The 25,226-nt window shown below is 53.9% G+C and overlaps 1 protein-coding gene across 2 annotated transcripts in view; it reads left to right on the top strand.

Annotated features, from left to right (window-relative positions):
- Positions 1 to 25,226, top strand: part of LOC140460846 (uncharacterized) — a 62,693-nt gene that overhangs the window by 5,339 nt on the left and 32,128 nt on the right. The window contains exons 4-9 of one of the 2 annotated variants that reach the window (XM_072555531.1): positions 13,777 to 13,925; positions 14,259 to 14,334; positions 16,640 to 16,761; positions 17,210 to 17,402; positions 17,655 to 17,739; positions 22,628 to 22,758. In XM_072555531.1, the coding sequence (XP_072411632.1) occupies positions 13,777 to 13,925; positions 14,259 to 14,334; positions 16,640 to 16,761; positions 17,210 to 17,402; positions 17,655 to 17,739; positions 22,628 to 22,758 (756 nt within the window). The remainder of the gene's footprint in view (positions 1 to 13,776; positions 13,926 to 14,258; positions 14,335 to 16,639; positions 16,762 to 17,209; positions 17,403 to 17,654; positions 17,740 to 22,627; positions 22,759 to 25,226) is intronic. The other variant, XM_072555532.1, reaches the window with a different exon arrangement.

The raw sequence follows: 25,226 nt of genomic DNA, 5'->3' as shown, positions 1-25,226 counted from the left end.
TGCTCCCTCCCCACGGCACACACTCCCCACGGTGCTCCCTCCCCACGGCACACACTCCCCACGGTGCTCCCTCCCCACGGCACACACTCCCACGGTGCTACCTCCCCACAGCACACACTCCCCACGGTGCTCCCTCCCCACGGCACACACTCCCCACGGCGCTCCCTCACCACAGCACTCCCTCCCCACGGCACACACTCCCCACGGTGCTACCTCCCCACGGCACACACTCCCCACGGCACACACTCCCCACGGTGCTCCCTCCCCACGGCACACACTCCCCACGGCGCTCCCTCACCACAGCACTCCCTCCCCACGGCACACACTCCCCACGGCGCTCCCTCCCCACGGCACACACTCCCCACGGTGCTCCCTCCCCACGGCACACACTCCCCACGGTGCTCCCTCCCCACGGCACACTCTCCCCACGGCACACACTCCCCTCGGCACACACTCCCAAACTGTCTCTCCTCCCCACAACACACTGTCTCTCTCTCAAGGAGATATCTGTACACTGACTGGTGTCTCTCAGTCCCCTCTCTCTCTCTCAGGGAGATATCTGTACACTGACTGGTGTCTCTCAGTCCTCTCTCTCTCTCTCAGGGAGATATCTGTACACTGACTGGTGTCTCTCAGTTCCCCCCCTCTCTCTCTCAGGGAGATATCTGTACACTGACTGGTGTCTCTCAGTCCCCTCTCTCTCTCAGGGAGATATCTGTACACTGACTGGTGTCTCTCAGTCCCCTCTCTCTCAGGGAGATATCTGTACACTGACTGGTGTCTCTCAGTCCCCTCTCTCTCTCTCTCTCTCTCAGGGAGATATCTGTACACTGACTGGTGTCTCTCAGTCCCCCCTCTCTCTCAGGGAGATATCTGTACACTGACTGGTGTCTCTCAGTCCCCTCTCTCTCAGGGAGATATCTGTACACTGACTGGTGTCTCTCAGTCCCCCCTCTCTCTCAGAGAGATATCTGTACACTGACTGGTGTCTCTCAGTACCCTCTCTCTCTCAGGGAGATATCTGTACACTGACTGGTGTCTCTCAGTCCCCCCTCTCTCTCAGGGAGATATCTGTACACTGACTGGTGTCTCTCAGTCCCCCCTCTCTCTCAGGGAGATATCTGTAGACTGACTGGTGTCTCTCAGTCCCCTCTCTCTCTCTCAGGGAGATATCGGTACACTGACTGGTGTCTCTCAGTCCCCTCTCTCTCTCTCTCTCTCTCTCAGGGAGATATCTGTACACTGACTGGTGTCTCTCAGTCCCCCCTCTCTCAGGGTGATATCTGTACACTGACTGGTGTCTCTCAGTCCCCTCTCTCTCTCAGGGAGATATCTGTACACTGACTGGTGTCTCTCAGTCCCCCCTCTCTCTCTCAGGGAGATATCTGTACACTGACTGGTGTCTCTCAGTCCCCTCTCTCTCTCAGGGAGATATCTGTACACTGACTGGTGTCTCTCAGTCCCCTCTCTCTCAGGGAGATATCTGTACACTGACTGGTGTCTCTCAGTCCCCTCTCTCTCTCTCAGGGAGATATCTGTACACTGACTGGTGTCTCTCAGTCCCCTCTCTCTCTCTCTCTCTCTCAGGGTGATATCTGTACACTGACTGGTGTCTCTCAGTCCCCTCTCTCTCTCAGGGAGATATCTGTACACTGACTGGTGTCTCTCAGTCCCCTCTCTCTCTCAGGGAGATCTCTGTTCACTGACTGGTGTCTCTCAGTCCTCTCTCTCAGGGAGATATCTGTACACTGACTGGTGTCTCTCAGTCCCCTCTCTCTCAGGGAGATATCTGTACACTGACTGGTGTCTCTCAGTCCCTCTCTCTCTCTCAGGGAGATATCTGTACACTGACTGGTGTCTCTCAGTCCCTTCTCTCTCTCTCTCAGGGAGATATCTGTACACTGACTGGTGTCCCTCAGTCCCCTCTCTCTCAGGGAGATATCTGTACACTGACTGGTGTCTCTCAGTCCCCTCTCTCTCAGGGAGATATCTGTACACTGACTGGTGTCTCTCAGTCCTCTCTCTCTCTCAGGGAGATATCTGTACACTGACTGGTGTCTCTCAGTCCCCCCTCTCTCAGGGAGATATCTGTACACTGACTGGTGTCTCTCAGTCCCCACTCTCTCTCAGGGAGATATCTGTACACTGACTGGTGTCTCTCAGTCCCTCTCTCTCTATCTCAGGGAGATATCTGTACACTGACTGGTGTCTCTCAGTCCTCTCTCTCTCTCAGGGAGATATCTGTACACTGACTGGTGTCCCTCAGTCCCCTCTCTCTCAGGGAGATATCTGTACACTGACTGGTGTCTCTCAGTCCCTCTCTCTCTCTCAGGGAGATATCTGTGCACTGACTGGTGTCTCTCAGTCCCCCCTCTCTCTCTCAGGGAGATATCTGTACACTGACTGGTGTCTCTCAGTCCCCTCTCTCTCAGGGAGATATCTGTACAGTGACTGGTGTCTCTCAGTCCCCTCTCTCTCAGGGAGATATCTGTACACTGACTGGTGTCTCTCAGTCCCCTCTCTATCTCTCAGGGAGATATCTATACACTGACTGGTGTCTCTCAGTCCCCTCTCTCTCACTCAGGGAGATATCTGTACACTGACTGGTGTCTCTCAGTCCCCTCTCTCTCTCAGGGAGATATCTGTACACTGACTGGTGTCTCTCAGTCCCCTCTCTCTCAGGGAGATATCTGTACACTGACTGGTGTCTCTCAGTCCCTCTCTCTCTCTCAGGGAGATATCTGTACACTGACTGGTGTCTCTCAGTCCCTTCTCTCTCTCTCTCAGGGAGATATCTGTACACTGACTGGTGTCCCTCAGTCCCCTCTCTCTCAGGGAGATATCTGTACACTGACTGGTGTCTCTCAGTCCCCTCTCTCTCTCAGGGAGATATCTGTACACTGACTGGTGTCTCTCAGTCCCTCCTCTCTCTCAGGGAGATATCTGTACACTGACTGGTGTCTCTCAGTCCCTCTCTCTCTCTCTCAGGGAGATATCTGTACACTGACTGGTGTCTCTCAGTCCTCTCTCTCTCTCAGGGAGATATCTGTACACTGACTGGTGTCTCTCAGTCCCCCCTCTCTCTCTCTCAGGGAGATATCTGTACACTGACTGGTGTCTCTCAGTCCCCTCTCTCTCAGGGAGATATCTGTACACTGACTGGTGTCCCTCAGTCCCCTCTCTCTCAGGGAGATATCTGTACACTGACTGGTGTCTCTCAGTCCCTCTCTCTCTCTCAGGGAGATATCTGTGCACTGACTGGTGTCTCTCAGTCCCCTCTCTCTCTCTCAGGGAGATATCTGTGCACTGACTGGTGTCTCTCAGTCCCCCCTCTCTCTCTCAGGGAGATATCTGTACACTGACTGGTGTCTCTCAGTCCCCTCTCTCTCTCAGGGTGATATCTGTACACTGACTGGTGTCTCTCAGTCCCGTCTCTCTCTCTCAGGGAGATATCTGTACACTGACTGGTGTCTCTCAGTCCCCCCTCTCTCTCTCAGGGAGATATCTGTACACTAACTGGTGTCTCTCAGTCCCCCCTCTCTCAGGGAGATATCTGTACACTGACTGGTGTCTCTCAGTCCCCTCTCTATCTCTCAGGGAGATATCTATACACTGACTGGTGTCTCTCAGTCCCCTCTCTCTCACTCAGGGAGATATCTGTACACTGACTGGTGTCTCTCAGTCCCCTCTCTCTCAGGGAGATATCTGTACACTGACTGGTGTCTCTCAGTCCCCCCTCTCTCAGGGAGATATCTGTACACTGACTGGTGTCTCTCAGTCCCCTCTCTCTCTCTCTCTCATGGAGATATCTGTGCACTGACTGGTGTCTCTCAGTCCCCTCTCTCTCTCAGGGAGATATCTGTACACTGACTGGTGTCTCTCAGTCCTCTCTCTCAGGGAGATATCTGTACACTGACTGGTGTCTCTCAGTCCCCTCTCTTTCTCTCAGGGAGATATCTGTACACTGACTGGTGTCTCTCAGTCCCCTCTCTCACTCTCAGGGAGATATCTGTACACTGACTGGTGTCTCTCAGTCCCCTCTCTCTCTCAGGGAGATATCTGTACACTGACTGGTGTCTCTCAGTCCCCTCTCTCTCTCAGGGAGATCTCTGTTCACTGACTGGTGTCTCTCAGTCCTCTCTCTCAGGGAGATATCTGTACACTGACTGGTGTCTCTCAGTCCCCTCTCTCTCAGGGAGATATCTGTACACTGACTGGTGTCTCTCAGTCCCTCTCTCTCTCTCAGGGAGATATCTGTACACTGACTGGTGTCTCTCAGTCCCTTCTCTCTCTCTCTCAGGGAGATATCTGTACACTGACTGGTGTCCCTCAGTCCCCTCTCTCTCAGGGAGATATCTGTACACTGACTGGTGTCTCTCAGTCCCCTCTCTCTCAGGGAGATATCTGTACACTGACTGGTGTCTCTCAGTCCCTCCTCTCTCTCAGGGAGATGTCTGTACACTGACTGGTGTCTCTCAGTCCCTCTCTCTCTATCTCAGGGAGATATCTGTACACTGACTGGTGTCTCTCAGTCCTCTCTCTCTCTCAGGGAGATATCTGTACACTGACTGGTGTCCCTCAGTCCCCTCTCTCTCAGGGAGATATCTGTACACTGACTGGTGTCTCTCAGTCCCTCTCTCTCTCTCAGGGAGATATCTGTGCACTGACTGGTGTCTCTCAGTCCCCCCTCTCTCTCTCAGGGAGATATCTGTACACTGACTGGTGTCTCTCAGTCCCCTCTCTCTCTCAGGGAGATATCTGTACACTGACTGGTGTCTCTCAGTCCCCTCTCTCTCTCAGGGTGATATCTGTACACTGACTGGTGTCTCTCAGTCCCCTCTCTCTCTCTCAGGGAGATATCTGTACACTGACTGGTGTCTCTCAGTCCCCCCTCTCTCTCTCAGGGAGATATCTGTACACTAACTGGTGTCTCTCAGTCCCCCCTCTCTCAGGGAGATATCTGTACACTGACTGGTGTCTCTCAGTCCCCTCTCTATCTCTCAGGGAGATATCTATACACTGACTGGTGTCTCTCAGTCCCCTCTCTCTCACTCAGGGAGATATCTGTACACTGACTGGTGTCTCTCAGTCCCCTCTCTCTCTCAGGGAGATATCTGTACACTGACTGGTGTCTCTCAGTCCCCTCTCTCTCAGGGAGATATCTGTACACTGACTGGTGTCTCTCAGTCCCTCTCTCTCTCTCAGGGAGATATCTGTACACTGACTGGTGTCTCTCAGTCCCTTCTCTCTCTCTCTCAGGGAGATATCTGTACACTGACTGGTGTCCCTCAGTCCCCTCTCTCTCAGGGAGATATCTGTACACTGACTGGTGTCTCTCAGTCCCCTCTCTCTCTCAGGGAGATATCTGTACACTGACTGGTGTCTCTCAGTCCCTCCTCTCTCTCAGGGAGATATCTGTACACTGACTGGTGTCTCTCAGTCCCTCTCTCTCTCTCTCAGGGAGATATCTGTACACTGACTGGTGTCTCTCAGTCCTCTCTCTCTCTCAGGGAGATATCTGTACACTGACTGGTGTCTCTCAGTCCCCCCTCTCTCTCTCTCAGGGAGATATCTGTACACTGACTGGTGTCTCTCAGTCCCCTCTCTCTCAGGGAGATATCTGTACACTGACTGGTGTCCCTCAGTCCCCTCTCTCTCAGGGAGATATCTGTACACTGACTGGTGTCTCTCAGTCCCTCTCTCTCTCTCAGGGAGATATCTGTGCACTGACTGGTGTCTCTCAGTCCCCTCTCTCTCTCTCAGGGAGATATCTGTGCACTGACTGGTGTCTCTCAGTCCCCCCTCTCTCTCTCAGGGAGATATCTGTACACTAACTGGTGTCTCTCAGTCCCCCCTCTCTCAGGGAGATATCTGTACACTGACTGGTGTCTCTCAGTCCCCTCTCTATCTCTCAGGGAGATATCTATACACTGACTGGTGTCTCTCAGTCCCCTCTCTCTCACTCAGGGAGATATCTGTACACTGACTGGTGTCTCTCAGTCCCCTCTCTCTCTCAGGGAGATATCTGTACACTGACTGGTGTCTCTCAGTCCCCTCTCTCTCAGGGAGATATCTGTACACTGACTGGTGTCTCTCAGTCCCCCCTCTCTCAGGGAGATATCTGTACACTGACTGGTGTCTCTCAGTCCCCTCTCTCTCTCTCTCTCATGGAGATATCTGTGCACTGACTGGTGTCTCTCAGTCCCCTCTCTCTCTCAGGGAGATATCTGTACACTGACTGGTGTCTCTCAGTCCTCTCTCTCAGGGAGATATCTGTACACTGACTGGTGTCTCTCAGTCCCCCCTCTCTCAGGGAGATATCTGTACACTGATTGGTGTCTCTCAGTCCCCTCTCTTTATCTCAGGGAGATATCTGTACACTGACTGGTGTCTCTCAGTCCCCTCTCTCACTCTCAGGGAGATATCTGTACACTGACTGGTGTCTCTCAGTCCCCTCTCTCTCTCAGGGAGATATCTGTACACTGACTGGTGTCTCTCAGTCCCCTCTCTATCTCTCAGGGAGATATCTGTACACTGACTGGTGTCTCTCAGTCCCCTCTCTATCTCTCAGGGAGATATCTGTACACTGACTGGTGTCTCTCAGTCCCCTCTCTCTCAGGGAGATATCTGTACACTGACTGGTGTCTCTCAGTCCCCTCTCTCTCTCTCAGGGAGATATCTGTACACTGACTGGTGTCTCTCAGTCCCCTCTCTCTCTCAGGGAGATATCTGTACACTGACTGGTGTCTCTCAGTCCTCCCTCTCTCTCTCTCTCAGGGAGATATCTGTACACTGACTGGTGTCTCTCAGTCCTCTCTCTCTCTCAGGGAGATATCTGTACACTGACTGGTGTCTCTCAGTCCCCACTCTCTCAGGGAGATATCTGTACACTGACTGGTGTCTCTCAGTCCCCCCTCTCTCAGGGAGATATCTGTACACTGACTGGTGTCTCTCAGTCCCCTCTCTCTCTCAGGGAGATATCTGTACACTGACTGGTGTCTCTCAGTCCCCCCTCTCTCTCTCTCTCAGGGAGATATCTGTACACTGACTGGTGTCTCTCAGTCCCCTCTCTATCTCTCAGGGAGATATCTGTACACTGACTGGTGTCTCTCAGGGAGATATCTGTACACTGACTGGTGTCTCTCAGTCCCCTCTCTATCTCTCAGGCAGATATCTGTACACTGACTGGTGTCTCTCAGTCCCCCCTCTCTCTCTCTCTCAGGGAGATATCTGTACACTGACTGGTGTCTCTCAGTCCCCTCTCTCTCTCTCAGGGAGATATCTGTACACTGACTGGTGTCTCTCAGTCCCCTCTCTCTCTCAGGGAGATATCTGTACACTGACTGGTGTCTCTCAGTCCTCTCTCTCTCTCAGGGAGATATCTGTACACTGACTGGTGTCCCTCAGTCCCCTCTCTCTCAGGGAGATATCTGTACACTGACTGGTGTCTCTCAGTCCCTCTCTCTCTCTCAGGGAGATATCTGTGCACTGACTGGTGTCTCTCAGTCCCCCCTCTCTCTCTCAGGGAGATATCTGTACACTGACTGGTGTCTCTCAGTCCCCTCTCTCTCTCAGGGAGATATCTGTACACTGACTGGTGTCTCTCAGTCCCCTCTCTCTCTCAGGGTGATATCTGTACACTGACTGGTGTCTCTCAGTCCCCTCTCTCTCTCTCAGGGAGATATCTGTACACTGACTGGTGTCTCTCAGTCCCCCCTCTCTCAGGGAGATATCTGTACACTGACTGGTGTCTCTCAGTCCCCTCTCTCTCTCTCTCTCATGGAGATATCTGTGCACTGACTGGTGTCTCTCAGTCCCCTCTCTCTCTCAGGGAGATATCTGTACACTGACTGGTGTCTCTCAGTCCTCTCTCTCAGGGAGATATCTGTACACTGACTGGTGTCTCTCAGTCCCCCCTCTCTCAGGGAGATATCTGTACACTGATTGGTGTCTCTCAGTCCCCTCTCTTTCTCTCAGGGAGATATCTGTACACTGACTGGTGTCTCTCAGTCCCCTCTCTCACTCTCAGGGAGATATCTGTACACTGACTGGTGTCTCTCAGTCCCCTCTCTCTCTCAGGGAGATATCTGTACACTGACTGGTGTCTCTCAGTCCCCTCTCTCTCTCAGGGAGATCTCTGTTCACTGACTGGTGTCTCTCAGTCCTCTCTCTCAGGGAGATATCTGTACACTGACTGGTGTCTCTCAGTCCCCTCTCTCTCAGGGAGATATCTGTACACTGACTGGTGTCTCTCAGTCCCTCTCTCTCTCTCAGGGAGATATCTGTACACTGACTGGTGTCTCTCAGTCCCTTCTCTCTCTCTCTCAGGGAGATATCTGTACACTGACTGGTGTCCCTCAGTCCCCTCTCTCTCAGGGAGATATCTGTACACTGACTGGTGTCTCTCAGTCCCCTCTCTCTCAGGGAGATATCTGTACACTGACTGGTGTCTCTCAGTCCCTCCTCTCTCTCAGGGAGATATCTGTACACTGACTGGTGTCTCTCAGTCCCTCTCTCTCTATCTCAGGGAGATATCTGTACACTGACTGGTGTCTCTCAGTCCTCTCTCTCTCTCAGGGAGATATCTGTACACTGACTGGTGTCCCTCAGTCCCCTCTCTCTCAGGGAGATATCTGTACACTGACTGGTGTCTCTCAGTCCCTCTCTCTCTCTCAGGGAGATATCTGTGCACTGACTGGTGTCTCTCAGTCCCCCCTCTCTCTGTCAGGGAGATATCTGTACACTGACTGGTGTCTCTCAGTCCCCTCTCTCTCTCAGGGAGATATCTGTACACTGACTGGTGTCTCTCAGTCCCCTCTCTCTCTCAGGGTGATATCTGTACACTGACTGGTGTCTCTCAGTCCCCTCTCTCTCTCTCAGGGAGATATCTGTACACTGACTGGTGTCTCTCAGTCCCCCCTCTCTCTCTCAGGGAGATATCTGTACACTAACTGGTGTCTCTCAGTCCCCCCTCTCTCAGGGAGATATCTGTACACTGACTGGTGTCTCTCAGTCCCCTCTCTATCTCTCAGGGAGATATCTATACACTGACTGGTGTCTCTCAGTCCCCTCTCTCTCACTCAGGGAGATATCTGTACACTGACTGGTGTCTCTCAGTCCCCTCTCTCTCTCAGGGAGATATCTGTACACTGACTGGTGTCTCTCAGTCCCCTCTCTCTCAGGGAGATATCTGTACACTGACTGGTGTCTCTCAGTCCCTCTCTCTCTCTCAGGGAGATATCTGTACACTGACTGGTGTCTCTCAGTCCCTTCTCTCTCTCTCTCAGGGAGATATCTGTACACTGACTGGTGTCCGTCAGTCCCCTCTCTCTCAGGGAGATATCTGTACACTGACTGGTGTCTCTCAGTCCCCTCTCTCTCTCAGGGAGATATCTGTACACTGACTGGTGTCTCTCAGTCCCTCCTCTCTCTCAGGGAGATATCTGTACACTGACTGGTGTCTCTCAGTCCCTCTCTCTCTCTCTCAGGGAGATATCTGTACACTGACTGGTGTCTCTCAGTCCTCTCTCTCTCTCAGGGAGATATCTGTACACTGACTGGTGTCCCTCAGTCCCCTCTCTCTCAGGGAGATATCTGTACACTGACTGGTGTCTCTCAGTCCCTCTCTCTCTCTCAGGGAGATATCTGTGCACTGACTGGTGTCTCTCAGTCCCCCCTCTCTCTCTCAGGGAGATATCTGTACACTGACTGGTGTCTCTCAGTCCCCTCTCTCTCTCAGGGTGATATCTGTACACTGACTGGTGTCTCTCAGTCCCGTCTCTCTCTCTCAGGGAGATATCTGTACACTGACTGGTGTCTCTCAGTCCCCCCTCTCTCTCTCAGGGAGATATCTGTACACTAACTGGTGTCTCTCAGTCCCCCCTCTCTCAGGGAGATATCTGTACACTGACTGGTGTCTCTCAGTCCCCTCTCTATCTCTCAGGGAGATATCTATACACTGACTGGTGTCTCTCAGTCCCCTCTCTCTCACTCAGGGAGATATCTGTACACTGACTGGTGTCTCTCAGTCCCCTCTCTCTCTCAGGGAGATATCTGTACACTGACTGGTGTCTCTCAGTCCCCTCTCTCTCAGGGAGATATCTGTACACTGACTGGTGTCTCTCAGTCCCCCCTCTCTCAGGGAGATATCTGTACACTGACTGGTGTCTCTCAGTCCCCTCTCTCTCTCTCTCTCATGGAGATATCTGTGCACTGACTGGTGTCTCTCAGTCCCCTCTCTCTCTCAGGGAGATATCTGTACACTGACTGGTGTCTCTCAGTCCTCTCTCTCAGGGAGATATCTGTACACTGACTGGTGTCTCTCAGTCCCCCCTCTCTCAGGGAGATATCTGTACACTGATTGGTGTCTCTCAGTCCCCTCTCTTTCTCTCAGGGAGATATCTGTACACTGACTGGTGTCTCTCAGTCCCCTCTCTCACTCTCAGGGAGATATCTGTACACTGACTGGTGTCTCTCAGTCCCCTCTCTCTCTCAGGGAGATATCTGTACACTGACTGGTGTCTCTCAGTCCCCTCTCTATCTCTCAGGGAGATATCTGTACACTGACTGGTGTCTCTCAGTCCCCCCTCTCTCTCTCTCTCAGGGAGATATCTGTACACTGACTGGTGTCTCTCAGTCCCCCCTCTCTCTCTCTCTCAGGGAGATATCTGTACACTGACTGGTGTCTCTCAGTCCCCTCTCTCTCAGGGAGATATCTGTACACTGACTGGTGTCTCTCAGTCCCATCTCTCTCTCTCAGGGAGATATCTGTACACTGACTGGTGTCTCTCAGTCCCCTCTCTCTCTCAGGGAGATATCTGTACACTGACTGGTGTCTCTCAGTCCTCCCTCTCTCTCTCTCTCAGGGAGATATCTGTACACTGACTGGTGTCTCTCAGTCCTCTCTCTCTCTCAGGGAGATATCTGTACACTGACTGGTGTCTCTCAGTCCCCACTCTCTCAGGGAGATATCTGTACACTGACTGGTGTCTCTCAGTCCCCCCTCTCTCAGGGAGATATCTGTACACTGACTGGTGTCTCTCAGTCCCCTCTCTCTCTCAGGGAGATATCTGTACACTGACTGGTGTCTCTCAGTCCCCCCTCTCTCTCTCTCTCAGGGAGATATCTGTACACTGACTGGTGTCTCTCAGTCCCCTCTCTCTCTCTCAGGGAGATATCTGTACACTGACTGGTGTCTCTCAGTCCCCTCTCTATCTCTCAGGGAGATATCTGTACACTGACTGGTGTCTCTCAGGGAGATATCTGTACACTGACTGGTGTCTCTCAGTCCCCTCTCTATCTCTCAGGCAGATATCTGTACACTGACTGGTGTCTCTCAGTCCCCCCTCTCTCTCTCTCTCAGGGAGATATCTGTACACTGACTGGTGTCTCTCAGTCCCCTCTCTCTCTCTCAGGGAGATATCTGTACACTGACTGGTGTCTCTCAGTCCCCTCTCTCTCTCAGGGAGATATCTGTACACTGACTGGTGTCTCTCAGTCCTCTCTCTCTCTCAGGGAGATATCTGTACACTGACTGGTGTCCCTCAGTCCCCTCTCTCTCAGGGAGATATCTGTACACTGACTGGTGTCTCTCAGTCCCCCCTCTCTCTCTCAGGGAGATATCTGTACACTGACTGGTGTCTCTCAGTCCTCTCTCTCTCTCAGGGAGATATCTGTACACTGACTGGTGTCCCTCAGTCCCCTCGCTCTCAGGGAGATATCTGTACACTGACTGGTGTCTCTCAGTCCCTCTCTCTCTCTCAGGGAGATATCTGTGCACTGACTGGTGTCTCTCAGTCCCCCCTCTCTCTCTCAGGGAGATATCTGTACACTGACTGGTGTCTCTCAGTCCCCTCTCTCTCTCAGGGAGATATCTGTACACTGACTGGTGTCTCTCAGTCCCCTCTCTCTCTCAGGGTGATATCTGTACACTGACTGGTGTCTCTCAGTCCCCTCTCTCTCTCTCAGGGAGATATCTGTACACTGACTGGTGTCTCTCAGTCCCCTCTCTCTCAGGGAGATATCTGTACACTGACTGGTGTCTCTCAGTCCCCTCTCTCTCTCTCAGGGAGATATCTGTACACTGACTGGTGTCTCTCAGTCCCCACTCTCTCAGGGAGATATCTGTACACTGACTGGTGTCTCTCAGTCCCCCCTCTCTCAGGGAGATATCTGTACACTAACTGGTGTCTCTCAGTCCCCTCTCTCTCTCAGGGAGATATCTGTACACTGACTGGTGTCTCTCAGTCCCCTCTCTCTCAGGGAGATATCTGTACACTGACTGGTGTCTCTCAGTCCCCTCTCTCTCTCTCAGGGAGATATCTGTACACTGACTGGTGTCTCTCAGTCCCCTCTCTCTCAGGGAGATATCTGTACACTGACTGGTGTCTCTCAGTCCCCTCTCTCTCTCTCAGGGAGATATCTGTACACTGACTGGTGTCTCTCAGTCCCCTCTCTCAGGGAGATATCTGTACACTGACTGGTGTCTCTCAGTCCCCACTCTCTCAGGGAGATATCTGTACACTGACTGGTGTCTCTCAGTCCCCCCTCTCTCAGGGAGATATCTGTACACTGACTGGTGTCTCTCAGTCCCCTCTCTCTCTCAGGGAGATATCTGTACACTGACTGGTGTCTCTCAGTCCCCTCTCTCTCAGGGAGATATCTGTACACTGACTGGTGTCTCTCAGTCCCCTCTCTCTCTCTCAGGGAGATATCTGTACACTGACTGGTGTCTCTCAGTCCCCACTCTCTCAGGGAGATATCTGTACACTGACTGGTGTCTCTCAGTCCCCCCTCTCTCAGGGAGATATCTGTACACTGACTGGTGTCTCTCAGTCCCCTCTCTCTCTCAGGGAGATATCTGTACACTGACTGGTGTCTCTCAGTCCCCTCTCTCTCAGGGAGATATCTGTACACTGACTGGTGTCTCTCAGTCCCCTCTCTCTCTCTCAGGGAGATATCTGTACACTGACTGGTGTCTCTCAGTCCCCACTCTCTCAGGGAGATATCTGTACACTGACTGGTGTCTCTCAGTCCTCTCTCTCTCTCAGGGAGATATCTGTACACTGACTGGTGTCTCTCAGTCCCCCCTCTCTCTCTCTCTCAGGGAGATATCTGTACACTGACTGGTGTCTCTCAGTCCCCTCTCTCTCTCTCTCTCAGGGAGATATCTGTGCACTGACTGGTGTCTCTCAGTCCCCCCTCTCTCTCAGGGAGATATCTGTACACTGACTGGTGTCTCTCAGTCCCCTCTCTATCTCTCAGGGAGATATCTGTACACTGACTGGTGTCTCTCAGTCCCCTCTCTCTCTCAGGGAGATATCTGTACACTGACTGGTGTCTCTCAGTCCCCTCTCTATCTCTCAGGGAGATATCTGTACACTGACTGGTGTCTCTCAGTCCCCCCTCTCTCTCTCTCTCAGGGAGATATCTGTACACTGACTGGTGTCTCTCAGTCCCCCCTCTCTCTCTCTCTCAGGGAGATATCTGTACACTGACTGGTGTCTCTCAGTCCCCTCTCTCTCAGGGAGATATCTGTACACTGACTGGTGTCTCTCAGTCCCCTCTCTCTCTCTCAGGGAGATATCTGTACACTGACTGGTGTCTCTCAGTCCCCACTCTCTCAGGGAGATATCTGTACACTGACTGGTGTCTCTCAGTCCCCCCTCTCTCTCAGGGAGATATCTGTACATTGTCTGGTGTCTCTCAGTCCCCTCTCTCTGACCCCTGCCTCCGAGTTCTCTTGACTCGCTCCCTGAGTGTCGTTTATCCCCTCAGGTGTGGATGGAAGTTGCGGTCCAGTCGGCGAGTTGGAGTATTCGATCGGAATGTACGAAGAAAGCCAGGAGCAGAGTGATTTTGGTGATGGTCGGCCGCTGGAGATTCCCATTCCCGTTGGACAGCATCAGGCCAGGCACCATTACCAGGTAACCCCTGGGGCAGGGTTTGGGGAAATGTGTTGGGGGTGCGATCGCGGCGTTGCTCGGTCTGTGCCACTGTGGGACGGGCAGATGCAACACGAGAGGGATCTCAGACTTTCCTTCCTCCTTCCTCGCCATATGTATCCTATCCCTGAAACCGTCACCACGTTTGCAGAACTTTCCAGAAGGCAGGGAATCCCAGTACAGAGGTAAGGACAGGGAGGTGAACTCAGATGAGGTTTTTTTGACCATAGTTTGGACATTGGACTGAGAGAGAGAGAGAGAGCGAGAGAGAGACACCCGACACAAACTATCCCGAATTCTCTTCCCGAACACCAGGTTCGATCCCAAGAACCAGGAAAGGCAGCACCAACTGGGAGAGAGCTCTCCAAACAACGGAGAACGTCAAATTCAGGTACAGTCGTGGTGGGGTTTATATACAGATTAACAGATACCCCGGGGAGGGAGTTACAGACTGGAATCTAATCGAGGGGTTCGGGGTGGGGTTTATATACAGAATAACAGATACCCCGGGGAGGGAGTTACAGACTGGAATCTAATCGAGGGGTTCAGGGTGGGGTTTATATACAGAATAACAGATACCCCGGGGAGGGAGTTACAGACTGGAATCTAATCGAGGGGTTCGGGGTGTGGTTTATATACAGAATAACAGATACCCCGGGGAGGGAGTTACAGACTGGAATCTAATCGAGGGGTTCGGGGGGGGTGGGGTTTATATACAGATTAACAGATACCCCGGGAGGGAGTTACAGACTGGAATCTAATCGAGGGGTTCGGGGTGGGGTTTATATACAGAATAACAGATACCCCGGGGAGGGAGTTACAGACTGGAATCTAATCGAGGGGTTCGGGGTGGGGTTTATATACAGAATAACAGATACCCCGGGGAGGGAGTTACAGACTGGAATCTAATCGAGGGGTTCGGGGTGGGGTTTATATACAGAATAACAGATACCCCGGGGAGGGAGTTACAGACTGGAATCTAATCGAGGGGTTCGGGGTGGGGTTTATATACAGAATAACAGATACCCCAGGAGGGAGTTACAGACTGGAATCTAATCGAGGGGTTCGGGGTGGGGTTTATATACAGAATAACAGATACCCCGGGGAGGGAGTTACAGACTGGAATCTAATCGAGGGGTTCGGGGTGGTTTATATACAGAATAACAGATACCCCGGGGAGGGAGTTACAGACTGGAATCTAATCGAGGGGTTTGGGGGTGGGGTTTATACACAGAATAACAGATACCCCGGGGAGGGAGTTACAGACTGGAATCTAATCGAGGGGTTCGGGGTGGGGTTTATATACAGAATAACAGATACCCCGGGGAGGGAGTTACAGACTGGAATCTAATCGAGGGGTTCGGGGTGGGGTTTATATCCAGAATAACAGATACCCCGGGAGGGAGTTACAGACTAGAATCTAATCGAGGGGTTTGGGGGTGGGGTTTATACACAGAATAACAGATACCCCGGGGAGGGAGTTACAGACTGGAATCTAATCGAGGGGGTCAGGGTGGGGTTTATATACAGAATAACAGATACCCCGGGGAGGGAGTTACAGACTGGAATCTAATCGAGGGGTTCAGGGTGTGGTTTATATACAGAATAACAGATACCCCGGGGAGGGAGTTACAGACTGGAATCTAATCGAGGGGTTCAGGGTGGGGTTTATATACAGAATAACAGATACCCCGGGAGGGAGTTACAGACTGGAATCTAATCGAGGGGTTCAGGGGGGGTTTATATACAGAATAACAGATACCCCGGGGAGGGAGTTACAGACTGGAATCTAATCGAGGGGTTCGGGGTGGGGTTTATATCCAGAATAACAGATACCCCGGGAGGGAGTTACAGACTAGAATCTAATCGAGGGGTTTGGGGGTGGGGTTTATACACAGAATAACAGATACCCCGGGGAGGGAGTTACAGACTGGAATCTAATCGAGGGGGTCAGGGTGGGGTTTATATACAGAATAACAGATACCCCGGGGAGGGAGTTACAGACTGGAATCTAATCGAGGGGTTCAGGGTGTGGTTTATATACAGAATAACAGATACCCCGGGGAGGGAGTTACAGACTGGAATCTAATCGAGGGGTTCGGGGTGAGGTTTATATACAGAATAACAGATACCCCGGGAGGGAGTTACAGACTGGAATCTAATCGAGGGGTTCGGGGTGGGGTTTATATACAGAATAACAGATACCCCGGGGAGGGAGTTACAGACTGGAATCTAATCGAGGGGTTCGGGGTGGGGTTTATATACAGAATAACAGATACCCCGGGGAGGGAGTTACAGACTGGAATCTAATCGAGGGGTTCGGGGTGGGGTTTATATACAGAATAACAGATACCCCGGGGAGGGAGTTACAGACTGGAATCTAATCGAGGGGTTCGGGGTGGGGTTTATATACAGAATAACAGATACCCCGGGGAGTGAGTTACAGACTGGAATCTAATTGAGGGGTTCGGGGTGGGGTTTATATACAGAATAACAGATACCCCGGGGAGGGAGTTACAGACTGGAATCTAATCGAGGGGTTCGGGGTGGGGTTTATATACAGAATAACAGATACCCCGGGGAGGGAGTTACAGACTGGAATCTAATCGAGGGGTTCGGGGGTGGGGTTTATAGCGGGTGTGGGGTCTTGCCGGGGAGTGTTTTGATGGTAACTCCTGATCTGTGTTTTTCTGTAGGATGGGGCACCGTCTCTCCCAGAGCTGCCTCTCAGACAGAGAACGATTCCGGAGGGACGGACGCTACCAGCTCAGGCAGTGACGAGCTGGTCCAGTCTCTGCTCGGAGCCCCCTCACTCCCGGTAGGCCGGGTTGCCGTGGAGATATGAGGCTGACGGCCTCCCGGCTTTGGGTCGGGGGCGGGTGACTGTCAAGTCTTCTCGAGTCAGTGATGATCGTTGTGTCCCTCCCCCTCCCCTTCCCCTCATCGGAGGGCCAGCCCAGAACCCTCAGGGGTAACCCCCCCCCTGCCGGCCAGGACCTCTCACCCCACCCCAACCCCCACCGTCTGCATCAGCCGCCCCTCTGTTTTCTAATAGCTGGCTTGTCTTCCTTCCTGTCCCACCTTTCACCAGCCACCTGGCGGCAGCAATTCAACTGTGTGGGGCATCGCCGCGGGGGGTCCCTCTTCCCCTGGGGGTGGGGAGCAGATGATGGGATGTGTTCGGGGTTGGGGGGGGGGGGGGGGTTTGGCGAAGCGTTTGAAAGTGGAGTAACTGTGAGGTTTCCTTCCCCCCTCCCTCCTCCCAGGCCCAGGAGAGGATGAGGATTGAGGTAGTGTCCCTCTCTCTCAGCCCGGGCTCCCGCGCTGCGATGGACGCCGCTGTCGAACAGCTCTACGTGGAGTACCACATCCCCGGGATGCCCCTGGCCCTGACGGAGACCCCTGTCTCCCTTCGGAAACCCTACCCTGGAGAGAGGGTCCACTACCACAGCAGCCAAGGTGACTCCGGGGAAGGGGGGGGGGGCAGGGGGTGGGGGGTGGAGACGGAGAAGGGGGTTTGTGGGGGAGGGGGGAAGTGAAGGGGAGGGAGTGAGGTTGGGGCGGGTGAGGGGTGAGTGGGAGGCGGGGTGAGGGGTTGAGGGTAAAGGGGAGTGACGGGGTGAGGGGAGGGGGGTGAGGGTGTAATCTCGGGGGGTGGGGGGGGGGTGACTGGGATAGTCTGACACTGATACCCTCCCCATCTCCTCACAGTCATCCCCCTCCACCCACAACGAAACCCAAACCAGAGGGATTTCTTCCTCTCACTCATCGAGGGAACGGAACCTCACTCAGGCAGGTAGGTCACTGGGATAGGGGGTTGGGGGGGGGTTACAGAGACAGGGAGGGGGGGTTACAGAGACAGGGAGGGGGGGTTACAGAGACAGGGAGGGGGGTGGAGGGGGGTTACAGAGACAGGGAGGGGGTGTAGGGGGGTTACAGAGACAGGGAGGGGGTGGAGGGGGGTTACAGGGACAGGGAGGGGGGTGGAGGGGGGTTACAGGGACAGGGAGGGGGGTTACAGGGACAGGGAGGGGGGTGGAGGGGGGTTACAGGGACAGGGAGGGGGGTGGAGGGGGGTTACAGGGACAGGGAGGGGGGTGGAGGGGGGTTACAGAGACAGGGAGGGGGTGTAGGGGGAGGGGGGTTACAGAGGGACAGGGAGGGGGTTGGGGGGGTTACAGAGACAGGGAGGGGGTGGAGGGGACAGGGAGGGGGTGGAGGGGGTTACAGAGACAGGGAGGGGGTGGAGGGGGGTTACAGGGACAGGGAGGGGGGTGGAGGGGGGTTACAGAGACAGGGAGGGGGTTACAGAGACAGGGAGGGGGTGGAGGTGTGTTACAGAGACAGGGAGGGGGTGGAGGGGGTTACAGAGACAGGGAGGGGGGTTACAGGGACAGGGAGGGGGTGGAGGGGGTTACAGAGACAGGGAGGGGGTGGAGGGGGGTTACAGAGACAGGGAGGGGGTGGAGGGGGGTTACAGAGACAGGGAGGGGGTGGAGGGGGTTACAGAGACAGGGAGGGGGGTGGAGGGAGTTACAGAGACAGGGAGGGGGTGGAGGGGGGTTACAGAGACAGGGAGGGGCTGGAGGGGGTTACAGAGACAGGGAGGGGGTGGAGGGGGGTTACAGAGACAGGGAGGGGGTGGAGGGGGGTTACAGAGACAGGGAGGGGGTGGAGGGGGTTACAGAGACAGGGAGGGGGTGTAGGGGGGTTACAGAGACAGGGAGGGGGTGGAGGGGGGTTACAGAGACAGGGAGGGGTTGGAGGGGGGTTACAGGGACAGGGAGGGGGTGGAGGGGGGTTACAGGGACAGGGAGGGGGTGGAGGGGTGTCAGTGGGGGTGGGGGGGGGTGGTGAATGGTGGTCCATGCCTGCCACCATGTGGTGACAGTCTGTATTACAGCCTGGACTGTTGCGATGAGTCTTATCGCGTGGGAGTTTGGAGGTTCCAGCTGGATATTGGTGTGAGGCGCGGTGGGGAAGGGACAGGGGGAAACACCAGGGGTGTCAGGGCCCTGCTGCCCGTTCCATCTGAACTTCACACCCACCCTCCACCCCCACCCTGGGGTGCCCCCTCCCCACAGCCAGATCTCGCAGGTTCGAACATCGAACGTGGGAAAGTCCAGCCCAGAACCAAGGCCCTTCGGCCCACGGTGTTGTGCTGTGGTTTGATCCTAATGTAAAATAAAGTAACTTAACCTCTGCACCCCTCAACTCACTGCTATCCGTGTGTATGTCCAACAGTCGCTTCAATGTCCCCAAGGACTCTGCTTCCACCATCACCGCTGGGAACTCATTCCATACATTCACAACTCTCTGCGTAAAGAACCTCCCTCTGATGTCCCCTCTATACCTTCCTCCTAATATCTTCAAACGGTGACCCCTCGTCCCAGTCCATCCTGCCCCTGGGGAAAGGTCTCTGGGTATTAACCCGAACTATTCCTCTCATTATCTTGTACACCTCGATCAGGTCTCCTCTCTTCCTCCCTCTCTCCAGAGAGATAACACCGAGCTTCTTCAACCTTTCATCATAAGACAAGCCCCCAAGTCCAGGCAGCCTCCTGGTAAACCTTCTGTGCCCCCTCTCCAAAGCCCCTGTATCTTCCCTACAGTCGGGCGACCAGAACTGGACACAATATTCCAGGGGTGGTCTCACCAGGGACTTGTCGAGCTGCAGCAAAACCTCGCGGCTCTTAAACCCGATCCCCCTGTTAATGAAAGCCAAAACACCATATGCTTTCTTAACCCTGTCCACTTGGGTGGCAACTTTGAGGGATCTATGTACTCGCACACCCAGATCCCTCTGTTCCTCCACACTGCCAAGAATCCTGTCTTTAATCCTATATTCAGCATTCGAGTTCGACCTTCCAAAATGCATCACTTCACATTTATCCAGGTTGAACTCCATCTGCCACTTCTCAGCCCAGCTCTGCACCCTGTCAATGTCACGCTGTAGCCTGCAATAGCCCTCGATACTATCGACGGCACCTCCAACCTTTGTGTCATCTGCAAATTTACTAACCCATCTCTTAACCTCCTCGTCCAAGTCATTTATAAAAACTACAAAGAGCAGAGGCCCAAGAACAGGGCCCTGCGGGACCCCACTCAACACTGACCTCCAGGCAGAATACTTCACATCAACAACCACTCTCTGCCTTCTGTCAGCCAATTCTGGATCCAGATAGCCAAATCTCCCTATATCCCATACTTCCTGACTTTATCAATGAGTCTACCATGGGAAACCTTATCAAATGCCTTGCTGAAGTCCATATACACCACATCCACTGCTCCACCTTCATCGACCTGTCTTGTCGCCTCCTCAAAGACCTCAATAAGATTTGTGAGGCACGGCCTGCCCCTCACAAAACCGTGCTGACTGCCTTTAATCACACTATGATTTGCCAAATCGCCATAAATCCTATCCCTCAGAATTCTTTCCACAACGTTGCTGACCACAGACGTGAGACTGACTGGTCTGTAATTGCCGGGGATTTCCCTATTCCCCTACTTGAAAAGAGGAACAACATTCGCCTCCTTCCAATCCTCCGGTACGATTCCCGTGGAGAGTGAGGAGGCAAAGACCCTCGCCAGCAGCTTAGCAACCTCCTTTCTCGCTTCCCAGAGCAGCCGAGGATAAATCTGATCCGGCCCTGGGGACTTATCAATCTTCACGTTTGCCAAGGTTCCCAGCACATCATCGATCTCGATCTGTTCAGATCTGTTTTCCAGCTCCTCTAAGTCGTCATTTACAACAAGTTCCCCTTCCGAAGGAGAAAACTCATTCAGGGCGTCCCCGATCCACTCAGACTCCACGCAAGATCCCTCTGCTATCCCTGACCGGACCGACCTTCTTCCACACACACCCCCACACACACCCCACACACACCCCACACACACACACACCCACACACACACACCCCACACCCACACACACACACACACACACCCCCACACACACCCCACACACACACACACCCCACACACACCCCCCTCACACACACCACACACACACACACCCACCCCCCTCACACACACCACACACACCCCCCTCACCACACACCCCCCTCACCACACACACCCCCCACCCACACACCCCCCACCCACACACACCCCCACACACACCCCACACCCACCCCCCTCACACACCCCACACACACACCCCCCTCACACACACCACACACACCCCCCACCCACACACACCCCCCCACACCCCCCCCCCCACACACACCCCCCCCCACACACACCCCCCCACACACACACACCCCCCACACACACCCCCCTCACACACCACACACACCCCACACCCACCCCCCTCACACACACCACACACACACCCCCCTCACACACACCACACACACACCCCCCTCACACACACCACACACACCCACACACCCCCCCCACACACACACCACACACACCCCCCCCACACACACACCACACACACACACACCCCTCACACACACCCCCCTCACACACACCACACACACCCCCACACACCACACACACCCACACACCCCCCCCACACACACACCACACCCCCCCCCCACACACACACACACACACACCACACACACACACCCCCCACACACACCCCACACACCCCCCTCACACACACCACACACACCCCCACACACCACACACACACCCCACACCCCCCCAACACACACACCACAACCCCCCCACACACACACACACACACACCACACACACACACCCCCCACACACACCCCACACACCCCACACACACACACACACACACCCCAGACACACCCCACACACACACACACCCCCCCACACCCCACACACACCCCACACACACACACCACACACACACACCCCCCACACACACCACACACACACACCCCACACACACACACCCCAAACCCCACGCACACCGCACACACACACACACACCCCCCCACACCCCCCCCCCCACACACACCCCCCCCCACACACACCCCCCCACACACACACACCCCCCACACACACCCCCCTCACACACCACACACACCCCACACCCACCCCCCTCACACACACCACACACACACCCCACACACACACACACCACACACACACACCCCCCACACACACCACACACACACACCCCACACACACACACCCCAAACCCCACGCACACCGCACACACACACACACACCCCACGCACACCGCACACCCCACACACACACACACACACCCCACACACACCCCACACACACCCCACACACACACACCACACACACACACCCCCCACACACACCCCACACACACCCCACACACACACACCACACACATACACCCCACACACACACACCACACACACACACCCCCCACACACACCACACACACACACCCCACACACACACACCCCACACCCCACGCACACCGCACACACACACACACACCCCACGCACACCGCACACCCCACACACACACACACACACCCCACACACACCCCACACACACCCCACACACACACACCACACACACACACCCCCCACACACACCCCACACACACCCCACACACACACACCACACACATACACCCCACACACACACCCCACACACACCACACATACACCCCACACACACACACCACACACACACACCCCCCACGCACACCCCCCACACACACACCACACACACCCCCACTGGGCCGACACTGACGGACTCTCTTTGTGCCCAGGTTAAAGTTCACGGTAGTGAGTGAACCAGGGAGGGGAGTGGACCAGGAATGTATTGAGATTGGGAACACGTACGTGCCCATTCGCCGAATGTACCACAACGGCAAGGACATCATCGAGACAGAGTTCGACAGTAAATATCACCCCGAACCCCTCGATTAGATTCCAGTCTGTAACTCCCCCCAGGGGTATCTGTTATTCTGTATATAAACCCCACCCTGAACCCCTCGATTAGATTCCAGTCTGTAACTCCCTCCCCCGGGGTATCTGTTATTCTGTATATAAACCCCAACCCGAACCCCTCGATTAGATTCCAGTCTGTAACTCCCTCCCCGGGGTATCTGTTATTCTGTATATAAACCCCAACCCGAACCCCTCGATTAGATTCCAGTCTGTAACTCCCTCCCGGGGTATCTGTTATTCTGTATATAAACCCCACCCTGAACCCCTCGATTAGATTCCAGTCTGTAACTCCCTCCCGGGGTATCTGTTATTCTGTATATAAACCCCACCCCGAACCCCTCGATTAGATTCCAGTCTGTAACTCCCTCCCCGGGGTGTCTGTTATTTTGTATATAAACCCCACCCCGAACCCCTCGATTAGATTCCAGTCTGTAACCCCCTCCCCGGGGTATCTGTTATTCTGTATATAAGCCCCACCCTGAACCGCTCGATTAGATTCCGGTCTGTAACTCCCTCCCGGGGTATCTGTTATTCTGTATATAAACCCCACCCCGAACCCCTCGATTAGATTCCAGTCTGTAACTCCCTCCCCGGGGTATCTGTTATTCTGTATATAAACCCCACCCCGAACCCCTCGATTAGATTCCAGTCTGTAACTCCCTCCCCGGGGTATCTGTTATTCTGTATATAAACCCCACCCCGAACCCCTCGATTAGATTCCAGTCTGTAACTCCCTCCCCGGGGTATCTGTTATTCTGTATATAAACCCCACCCCGAAACCCTCGATTAGATTCCAGTCTGTAACTCCCTCCCGGGGTATCTGTTATTCTGTATATAAACCCCACCCCGAACCCCTCGATTAGATTCCAGTCTGTAACTCCCTCCCCGGGGTATCTGTTATTCTGTATATAAACCCCACCCCGAAACCCTCGATTAGATTCCAGTCTGTAACTCCCTCCCCCGGGGTATCTGTTATTCTGTAATAAGCCCCACCCCGAACCCCTCGATTAGATTCCAGTCTGTAACTCCCTCCCGGGGTATCTGTTATTCTGTAATAAGCCCCACCCCGAACCCCTCGATTAGATTCCAGTCTGTAACTCCCTCCCGGGGTATCTGTTATTCTGTATATAAACCCCACCCCGAACCCCTCGATTAGATTCCAGTCTGTAACTCCCTCCCCGGGGTATCTGTTATTCTGTATATAAACCCCACCCCGAACCCCTCGATTAGATTCCAGTCTGTAACTCCCTCCCGGGGTATCTGTTATTCTGTATATAAACCCCACCCCGAACCCCTCGATTAGATTCCAGTCTGTAACTCCCTCCCCGGGGTATCTGTTATTCTGTATATAAACCCCACCCCGAACCCCTCGATTAGATTCCAGTCTGTAACTCCCTCCCCGGGGTATCTGTTATTCTCTATATAAACCCCACCCTGAACCCCTCGATTCGATTCCAGTCTGTAACTCCCTCCCCGGGGTATCTGTTATTCTGTATATAAACCCCACCCCGAACCCCTTGATTAGATTCCAGTCTGTAACTCCCTCCCCGGGGTATCTGTTATTCTGTATATAAACCCCACCCTGAACCCCTTGATTAGATTCCAGTCTGTAACTCCCTCCCCGGGGTATCTGTTATTCTGTATATAAACCCCACCCCGAACCCCTCGATTAGATTCCAGTCTGTAACTCCCTCCCCGGGGTATGTGTTATTCTGTATATAAACCCCATGATTAGATTCCAGTCTGTAACTCCCTCCCCGGGGTATCTGTTATTCTGTATATAAACCCCACCCCGAACCCCTCGATTAGATTCCAGTCTGTAACTCCCTCCCCGGGGTATCTGTTATTCTGTATATAAACCCCACCCCGAACCCCTCGGTTCGATTCCAGTCTGTAACTCCCTCCCCGGGGTATCTGTTATTCTGTATATAAACCCCACCCCGAACCCCTCGATTAGATTCCAGTCTGTAACTCCCTCCCCGGGGTATCTGTTATTCTGTGTATAAACCCCACCCCGAACCCCTCGATTAGATACCAGTCTGTAACTCCCTCCCCGGGGTATCTGTTATTCTGTATATAAACCCCACCCCGAACCCCTCGATTAGATTCCAGTCTGTAACTCCCTCCCCGGGGTATCTGTTATTCTGTATATAAACCCCACCCTGAACCCCTCGATTAGATTCCAGTCTGTAACTCCCTCCCCGGGGTATCTGTTATTCTGTATATAAACCCCACCCTGAACCCCTCGATTCGATTCCAGTCTGTAACTCCCTCCCCGGGGTATCTGTTATTCTGCATATAAACCCCACCCTGAACCCCTCGATTAGATTCCAGTCTGTAACTCCCTCCCGGGGTATCTGTTATTCTGTATATAAACCCCACCCCGAACTCCTCGATTAGATTCCAGTCTGTAACTCC

This window comes from Chiloscyllium punctatum, chromosome 36, assembly GCF_047496795.1.
Source record: "Chiloscyllium punctatum isolate Juve2018m chromosome 36, sChiPun1.3, whole genome shotgun sequence".
Taxonomy (NCBI): domain Eukaryota; kingdom Metazoa; phylum Chordata; class Chondrichthyes; order Orectolobiformes; family Hemiscylliidae; genus Chiloscyllium; species Chiloscyllium punctatum.
The sequence above is the reverse complement of the archived record's forward strand: the minus strand, read 5'-3'. Positions and strand labels throughout refer to the sequence as shown.